Source organism: Halichoeres trimaculatus, unplaced genomic scaffold (genome assembly GCF_033239565.1).
Source record: "Halichoeres trimaculatus isolate MK-OKI-2021-1 unplaced genomic scaffold, fHalTri1.1 fHalTri1_scaffold_17, whole genome shotgun sequence".
In the NCBI taxonomy this organism is placed as follows: Eukaryota; Metazoa; Chordata; class Actinopteri; order Labriformes; family Labridae; genus Halichoeres; species Halichoeres trimaculatus.
This window is the reverse complement of record NW_027437195.1, coordinates 7,886,089-7,895,658: the sequence shown is the minus strand read 5'-3', so window position 1 is coordinate 7,895,658 and position 9,570 is coordinate 7,886,089. Positions and strand designations below refer to the sequence as shown.

The window sequence follows — 9,570 nt, the reverse complement described above, 5'->3', positions numbered from 1 at the left end:
AACTTTGAGAGTGTATTTTTTTTAACTTTTATTCAAAGTGCGGTATAGTACAATTGGGAACTTGAGACCCTGATAATTATGGCACTTTACATCTTGTATGTTCAGGACAAATATAAAAACTGAAATGAAAAAATATCTACAGTAATAAGAATTAGATCCTGTTTAACCTTTACTCCAATTTTCTGAGGCCCCCACTTTATAAACAACATAAAGAGAATCCACTGCAACCAGAGTAGAAGAGGAGGTTTTCCCTTCAATTGAAACTCTAAAGTCAGCTGGAGGGGAAATCAAACACACAAAGCAGCTAAGTAAGGTCTGTTGCTTCTGACAATAGTGAGTTGTGAAAATTAATTTGTGAAGAAATCCTATTCAAATTCAGAGAAGACATTTTTTTTCTTCTAATGCAACAAACATATGTAAAGTCAAATTCCTCAAACAGACATATATTAAGTCATTCATTTGAATGACCAAGCATTTGTGTGGTTCGATATCCTTTTTGGGAAAATCTTTTCCCAAAGTCAGAGCCGCTGAGGTTTAATTTTTGAGTGAACAAGCATTTGTTTGCTCAAGTCTTTTTTAAAAGTAAATCCTATATCAAATTCAGGGCAATGAAGTGTTTTCTTTTGAGTGAACAAGCATATGTGTTTTCAAATTTGGTCTCTGTTTAAATCCTGTCCCACATCCAGATTAGCTGAAAGGTTTCTCTTTTGAGTGAACAAGCATATGTGTGGTCAAAGGTCCTTTTTGGGTAAATCTTTTCCCACATTCAGAGCAGCTGAAAGGTTTCTCACCTGAGTGAACAAGCATATGTCTGGTCAGTACGTCTTTTCGGGAAAATCTTTTCCCACATTCAGAGCAGCTGAAAGGTTTCGCTTTGGAGTGAACAAGCATATGTGTGGTCAGTATGCCTTTTCGGGAAAATCCTTTCCCACATTCAGAGCAGCTGAAAGGTTTCTCTTTTGAGTGAACAAGCATATGTGTGGTCACTTTGCCTTTTTGGGAAAATCCTTTCCCACATTCAGAGCAGCTGAAAGGTTTCTCTTTTGAATGAATGAGCATATGTGTGGTCAGATTTCCTTTTTGGGAAAATCCTTTCCCACATTCAGAGCAGCTGAAAGGTTTCTCTTTTGAGTGAACAAGCATATGTGTGGTCAGATTTCCTTTTTGGGAAAATCTGTTCCCACATTCAGAGCAGCTGAAAGGTTTGTCTTTTGAGTGAACAAGCATATGTGTGGTCAGTATGCCTTTTCGGGAAAATCTTTTTCCACATTCAGAGCAGATGAAAGGTTTTTTCATTGTCAGAGAAACCTCATGATTGGTTTTACCAGGCTTGGGATGATTGTGCAACTCTACAGTATCTTCCTTTTTGTTTGTGGCAGATGTTTCTGAATTTGAGGTCTTTGCTGGTTCTTGTCTTCCACAGTCCTCTCCACCAGCTGCTGTGTCCATATGATCAGTTCCTCTCTGATGAAGCAATGAGGACTCAGGTATCCCTTCATCATTTTCATTCTTCATATGGACTGAAGTGAACAGGACATTGGTATCAGCCTCCTCCAGACCTTGAAGCTGCTCCCTTCCCTGACCGATCCACACTTCCTCCTGCCCCTCGTTAATGAGTGGGGACTCATTATCCTCCTGGTCTGGATAGGGGCTCCTCTCCTGCTGCTCAGGGGGAAGCTCCTCTTTCTTCACCTTAAGTAGCTGAACATCTGCAGGAAACAGTGAACAAATATTAATGAGATATCAGATCATTTTACCTTTATTTAAAACGCAAACCTGTAAGAAAAAAAACTCAGGATCTTCATCATCAGCTCTGCTGTTTTCCCAATCAATGGACAGATACAGACTGAGAAATATATAATGTCTTTGAAGATTACTGTTGTTACTTATTCTAAATGTCTCTTCTGTTCACATAGCAGATTTTTAGATTTAAAACATAAATTATTTCTGGTTTTAGTTACTAATACTCTCTCCATGTCTTATTACCTAAAAAGGGCTGAACTGTGAAATAAATATATCATCTAACTGATCCTGGACTTGTTTTCTGGACTTTCTTTTTTGCCCAAATAGCTGCTTGTTGCATTCCTGTAGACAGAAACAGGTTCTGCATGTTTTCATGGGATGCTTGTTGCATTGTTTAGGGACAGGTGAGAACGGTCAGGGGTGTTGAGCTGTGAAGAATTTATTTTTAGGATGATAAGTAGAGTGTTCAAAGCCCGTGTATAAAACTTACTACCGACACACACACACACGGAGGAAACACTACAAAGATGATGAAGCGCTTCCCGTTCAGCATCCTCACCTCCTTTAAGAGCAAGAGTGACAGATTCAAACAACATGCACAAACACAAAAGTCAAACGAGTTTCAGTTACTTTGTGACAAGCAAACTAGTTCACCACTGCTTGTAGTTGATACGACATATGATCAATGTCGTAAACGCATGAGCTGTGGAGCACACGCAGCCCTGAGTCACAGAGCTGTGTGGTGTTGACACAGTTTAACTAAGTGACGAGTAGTTTTTTCACTTTAGAAACCTACAGGAGACACTAAAGTGTTGTATCTGTGAAAGAGTTTTAATAACACAGATCTAACATAGAAGACTTTTGGTATAGATGCCGAAGTATTGGTATCAACATTTTTTAGGCAGGTTTCGTATCGATTCATAATTTTGGTATCGTGACATCACTAGTTTCCTGTCATCATTATATTTTCAGTTTTGTTAACACAGTGTTTTATTATGAATAAGTGACTGAATAACCTAACATGACTGATATGTAATTACTGTTCATGATGAAGACTGTTATGGAGCAGCATAAGCACTCAACTCTAAAGCACACTACTTCATTGTTGTGTGTATTTCTTTTAGGATAAACACAGAAATTCTGCTCGCAACATTGTACCCAACAGTGGCGTCATTAGGCCTAATTTGAGGGGCTGAAGCCCCCCTAAAATATCATTAAGCCCCCTAAATAATTTGAGGTAATTCTATTTAACATACTACTCACACCTGCTGTGGTTTTCGTGGGAGATGTTAAATCCCAAACAAGTCTAGTCTTTAGAATAGCTTTTATAAATGAACAGTGAGAACTGATTCACAGTTACAGTTCAAAGCAACGCCCCCGCTCACATGCATGGGCGCCGCTGATTCGCAACTATGATTGTGAATGACTGAAAGACGGACTCAGCACATCATTTTATGTTTTGCACTACGTAGATTCATGTCTCATTTAGAGGTAAGGAAACACCAAAACGTTAAACAATCAACAAACTTGTACTTGCGACTGTCATGCTAGATTCGTCCACTTGTACCTGTGACATGATATCAGGAGTAAAGCTATAATACAAACAGTACATGTACATTTTCTCTAGGACTTACCAAATATCACAGTTTTTTTTTTGCTTGTCAGAGCCCCTGTGGTGAGAGTTTATTAGACTCTGATCTGAACTACAGCCCAGAGCCAACTACCTTATTGGGTCAGAGGGGACAGGCCCGAGGTCGAGCGAGAGGGGCAGTAATAAGAGGCAGGGGAACATAACAAGAAAAGAAAGCCTCCATCTTTCTTTTCTTGCTCTGTTTAGCTGGAGGAGCAGCAACGGGCAAACGAGGTATAGGTAGCTTCTCCGCCATTCTGCAGCACTGCTCCTTTCTTCTCAACTAAGCCACGCACACTGAATCATGTGCACGCCAGTGAAATGTACGCGCAGGAGGCAGCCAGAATGGCGAGGGGATTTGATTGGTTTTCAAACAAGGTGTCCCTGGATGACAATTGGTCGGTGTTTTCCCTTTTTCACTCCTGTTGTAGATAGCGGATATTTTCCGCTCTACTTTAAGAACACATCATGTATTTCTTGCCATTGGTACATATTGATCATTTTAACCAGCATAACAAAAAGTGTATCTAAATCAAACTACCAATTATACCTTTAACTAATGAAGTAAGAAAAACTCACAAAGGGCACACAAGACTCTTTTGAGTGCTGAAGAGTTTATCTGATGATGAGGCAGAGACAGGTTAAACTTTCATATTGACTCCCAGTGTTTGAGCTAAGCTAGGAGCGGTGGACAGGCTTTTTCTGTCTCTTCCTCCTTGTTACTGGACAGAAAGTCAAAATGATGGAGGCTATCTTCTTGTCATGGACTTGGGAGTAAAGCAAGACACAATAAGTCTTTATTTTAACCATCAATAAAGAATGGATATCAGGACGTTTTTCCAAAAAGTAAGTATTTATCTCTGATTGTAGTTAACAATTAACTCCAGCCCCCCTCTAACAGTAGTTTATGATTATTTATTATTAATATAATGATTTTAATACATTAACAGTAGTCACTTCGCCATCCCTATTGATATGTATGAGTCAGGGCAGAGGAGCACAGGGTGAGTCTAAAGATAGAGTTATTTGTCTGTAGGACATGGAAAATAAATAAAATACAATTTGAATAAGTAATATGGTAAAATGAGATAGCCTTACACTCGATGGGTAATAAAAACAGCTAAAGCTGAGCAGGTCATAAAATTAAAAGTAATAGATGCAATCTCAAGGACTTCCTTCATGTTTCAACAGCTGTTGTAAACTGAACACCCACTGACACATGCAGCTGGACTCCAGTTTACAGCTTCCAGAGTGGATTTTTTTCTGAAGAGCTGCCGACACCGTTGCCGTGTCAACAGTAAGCCGGTGTTTTCAGTAGAAATGGTGACGTCATGCTCCGCTTCGCGCCAGTACATACAACAGGACAACAGCCATTGTTACGACCGTCGTGGATAACCGTACTGTGTTCGTGTTAAAGCTTCAAATTAAACGATCACTTAGAAGAAATAATATGCTCACCAAAACACCACAAAGCTCACATCAGCCTTCTTTTTCCACACAATGAACCACAGTAGATTCCACATTTCCAGAGGTATTTATAGTGGCTTTTGCATTACCTGGTCAGAGCTTACGTCTATGAACCTTAGCTACTGGCTCGATTCCCTGAAACAATATCACACACACACATTTTCAGAAACTCACCTGCTCTGTGCAGCTTTATCTCAGGGATTAAAATCACATCCAGTAGTTTTCTTTGGCGCTGGAGCTCCTCTTCGTATCCAGATACTGTTCTTTGTTCTCCCAGGTCTCTGATAACCGCAGCGAGCAGCCGCCGCTCGAATAAATCTTTAAGTTCTTTAAATCTGAACATCTTCTGAAACCCAAGAGTCAAAGAAGAAAAAGATCACTAATCGAAGGTGTCTTTGTCTGAGCGGATTTTCAGTGTTTCCCACGAGGAGCGGCTCCTGCACGTTTTAACTGGAAAACTTCATCTTCTTCTGTGGTGTTTTATGGTAGTTGTCACACGCCCTCGTTGCATTACCGCCACCTAGTGGATGACATGACTTTGGTTCCAATCATCAGGACACAAACTCACACAACCTTAACACTTGTTTTACTCAACTTTTTTGTTTCACTGGACTGGATTTCTCAAGGTTCAAGTATGAAAAACGCCCTAAATATCATTTTAATGATGTTTAAAATATCAACATTAACAAATTATTCCTTATTCATGTGAAAAAAAACAGTAAATGAACTGAATGTTAAACATGTTATGTGTGAATCTGGTAGCACAAAAAGCAGAGCATCAGTGTTTGAAACTCTATCTGTAATAGTGTTTGAAGCTTTCTTCTTGTGTCAACGCTTGAAAATATTAAAAAACACAACATCTAACTGATCCTGGACTTTTTTTCTGCCAAAATAGCTGCTGGTTGTATTCCTGTAGACAGAAACAGGGTCTGCATGAATTCGGGGGATGCTCGTTGCATCGTTCAGGGACAGGTGAGAACGATCAGGAGTGTTGGGCTGTGAAGAGTTCTCGCTAAGGATGATAAGTACAGAGTGTGATAGGCTGTCCAGACACTATTGTGTGAATTTAGTTGAATGTGTAGAAAATGTTTTAAACCCTAAAATTTGTCACAGCACAGAAGTTAGTATTTCCAGAAATATGCAACATGTAAATTTTCCACCTGAAAAGGACCCTGCCAGGGGGCAAGGCTGCAAGCATGAGGTTATTTACATGAAGACTCGTGGACCTCATGAATGTGTGAAGCATGAACCAAGCTTAACCTTGGTATACTCTCTCTGTCACCTCTTTCAGGCTGAGTGTGTGCTGCTCCTCCATACAGGGCATAGGAGGGGCAGTTTCCACTGGTTTGACCCACCCTCAAGCTCCCAGCAGGGGTTGGGAATGTGTGTCTTTCCTCGATGATGGATCAGGGCTTAAGGCCCCACACAACAAAATTTGATCCAAAATCACTTAAAACGCAGTGAAAAAAAATCTGTGTGTACACAAAAATACTGAGGGACTGAAAACGCTGTAGTAAGCATGCAGGCTGCATGCACATTAGCTGCAGGACTCCAGCAGAGTGTAGGCAGAGTTTAGTGATCAGGGATGAGAAAGAGGAGGGGGGTAAATAGGGATGGGTACCTTTCACATTTAAAAAGAACCAGTACTCAACGGTATCAATTTTTGGTACTTTTTTGTGTCTATGTGGTACAAATATTAATTATTTTAATAATACAGTACACTTTCTTTTTCAATTTAACATATTTCCTCTTCAACATATAACTTTGCAATTCTGTGCTTATGTCCAGCATGGAAAATCACCTACCCTTCCACTCCATCACAGTCACAAGGATGCATTTGGGTACCTAAACATGGTACCTTTTGATTTCACCTGAATCGGTACCCGGTACTTTTGACAGAATTCGGTCGGTACCCATAAAAGTACCTGATTCAGTACCCATCCCTAGGGGGAAATGGGGTAATTGGGTTTTTCTTTTATCTGAATTTGTTTGGTGTTTATGTGCATTGTGTTAGTTAATTGTAAATATTGTTTATTTGTGAATTTGTTTAAAGTGGGGAGGGTGAGAGTCACTGGTGGGAGGAGACTCTGTTTTGCTGCTGATTATGGCCTCAGCTTCACCTGTGGAGCTCCTTCGTCTGTCCATGGTTTCATCTCAAAGCTCCAGAGTTCCATCCTTCCTTCCTCCACTTGCGTCGTTCACTTGATCTTAGTCCCTCCCACCAGAAATGATGGAGAGACGTGAGGAAATGAAGAGAGGAGAGAGGATGGAGGAGATTTGTCTTTAGAACAATGGGACATCCTCTCCTCCGGAGCGTCACATGAAGCCAAGTGTTTCAGTGATGACGGCATCAGCTGATCACCTCTGGATCATCTGTCAGTCAGCTCTAACAGCTGTTTGTGTGTCTGCACATGTGCGCTGTAATAACTCTGATCAAACAGAAACAGTAACAGAGTTATGTCTGTTCCTTAAACCTGTTCATGTCACCATGAAGAAAACCTGCTCTCTGTTTATTCTGTGTGCTGTTTAGAAGCTCATGGATCACTTTACTGGTAAAATGCGTGATTGTTAGATTATTTATGAATTATTTAGCCTTTATCTAGAGCCCATCTGATCATGAACTCTGAAACTAATTAATATAACCCAGTTTACTGTGTCTCAGGTAGATATTATTTATTAGATTTCAGTTTCAGCATTAATCCTCCATTATATTGATTTGATGATGGTTGTGTTCACTGTTTTGTGTTTTAAACTAACAACAAACACTTTATTACTTATTACTTACTTTATGATCCAGAAACGGTCTTTAGTGCCTGTTTTCAGCTCGTCGTTTCTCTCATTAAACCTTTTTTCTTATCAAACAGAGATGATGTTAAACAGAGGTGCTTTGGATAAAAGCACAGTTCATAAACGTGTCCTAAAACTTAGCATTAAGAGGAATCCTCTTTTAAAGGAACACTTTCATAAAGACAGAGATTAGAGGCCATGGAGCTAGATGCCACCAAATTCCACCTGACACGTGGGACGGTTTGTGAGGCTTCAAACAAAGTCCTGCCAGATCCAAAGGTTTTACATCCTGGAGGAAACAGGCTGATCAGAGTCGCTGTCATCCATCACCATGAACCAGTTCTCCACTGGTCCTCTTCCTCTGGAGGAGCCTGATGTGGATGGAGCAGAGCTCCTGTAGTCCTCTGCACCCCAAGTGGTGGTGGAGGAGTGGCGTCCTGAAGTAGAGGGAGCACTCTCCTCAGGGTTTTCCTCACAGTCCTACCTGGGCCTCTTTGTACTTACCTGCTCTGTGACGCTCTCCCCCCTGTTCAGCTGAGGCCTGGAGATAAGGGTGTAACGACACGATCCTTCTCGAGTAGAGTTAAAACACTCAAGGGGGGAAACTTTTAGGAAACTGATAAATTCTGCCAACAAAGCGTATTTAAGCAGACCCAAATAAGAGAGGTTAAACAAATGAAATCAATGAACTCTCATGAGACGGAGTTTAAATCCAACAAAAGTTGACCATTTAATAAAAAATCAAAGAACGCCTCTCCTGCACACCCGGTGTGTATTGAGACTCAAACCAAAATATTTTCTCAAATAGAACCCCAAACACAGTCTTTTCCCACTCTAAATAATGCGAGGATTCCCTTCCAGCGAAAATTAACCAGCTTGTCCTTTTAAAATGTCTTTAGCATTCCAAACGAAAGCCACAGTAAATCTTCCTAAGTCCTCCATTTATAATTTTGTCCTGTATTTTTTTTTATCTTTTAAACCATAAACCACTCACAAAACATTGTACCCCATCCTATCTTACAGGGATTTATTTTCATCGTACTAAAAATTTCCTTTAATTTCATTAATCGCACTTTCATTCATTTCATTCACAATAACACTTCCCTCATTCAATCAAACTTTAGTTTTTGGTAACACTGTCACAAGGGAGCACAGTCTTCTGATCCTGTAGATAGGGGAGGATCTTCTACCTGGAGGTGTGACGTTCAACTATGAAACCAATGCTACCTGATCACCACCTCATCAGACAATGAGAAGATTATAACTGTAACTGTAATACAAACAACAATTAGCTAGCTTCACAAAATGGCCCTTTGTAACGGTCATTTCACTGACTTTACAGCTCTGTTTGTGCCACTGTGTGCAGAGAATAACTGTATGATGCGTTTATAGAGTACCTGTGGCTGACAGCATTGTTGTTTTCACTTTTTCCAGGGAAAACATTTCTTACAAGGAAATTGATGATGTAAAAATGTTCATTTGCAGCTAGATACAAATAAAGTTTCTGAGGCCCCCACTTTAAAAACAACATAAAGAGAAGCTACTGCAACCAAAATCTAAATTATTGTTATTATTATTATTGATGTTTAGAGATCCTTAACCCTCTTTTTTGATCAGGAAAAAAACACAAAATGTGCTCCATCTGTAAAAATGAGGTACATTGTGAAATGTTTGAACCATGTCCTTAATTGATGACAAAATTGATTTTAATGCATCATTATTTATGGCACGAGGTGAATTTTAAAAACAACTTTCAATCTTTAACCATGTATCCATAAACAGTAAATATGCAACAAAACTGAACTGTGACTCACATCTTAATCTTCCAACCAAAATACAAACAGTGGTTAACTAATTCAATGTCATATCTTTGATACAAAGAATATAACTATTGGTGTTATTTATGAATGTCAAAATGAGATGTTTGAAAGAACAAAAACAGC

At 39.6% G+C, this 9,570-nt stretch overlaps 1 protein-coding gene across 1 annotated transcript; it reads right to left on the bottom strand.

The window, feature by feature from the left end:
- Positions 1–45: 45 nt before the first annotated feature.
- LOC141806204 (uncharacterized) lies at positions 46–5,278 on the bottom strand. The gene is made up of 2 exons (XM_074691533.1): positions 5,015–5,278; positions 46–1,709 (listed from the first exon to the last, which is right to left on the bottom strand). The coding sequence occupies exons 1-2, from the start codon at positions 5,181–5,183 to the stop codon at positions 688–690; spliced, it is 1,191 nt and encodes a 396-aa protein (XP_074547634.1). The 5' UTR covers positions 5,184–5,278; the 3' UTR covers positions 46–687.
- Between the last annotated feature and the right edge of the window lie 4,292 nt (positions 5,279–9,570).

Excerpts from the sequence above, each read along its gene's own strand:
- LOC141806204 (XM_074691533.1), bottom strand. The coding sequence starts at position 5,183 with ATGTTCAGATTTAAAGAACTTAAAGATTTATTCGAGCGGCGGCTGCTC. Across the intron at positions 1,710-5,014 it reads GATAAAGCTGCACAGAGCAG|ATGTTCAGCTACTTAAGGTG; the intron begins GTGAGTTTCTGA and ends TGTTTCCTGCAG.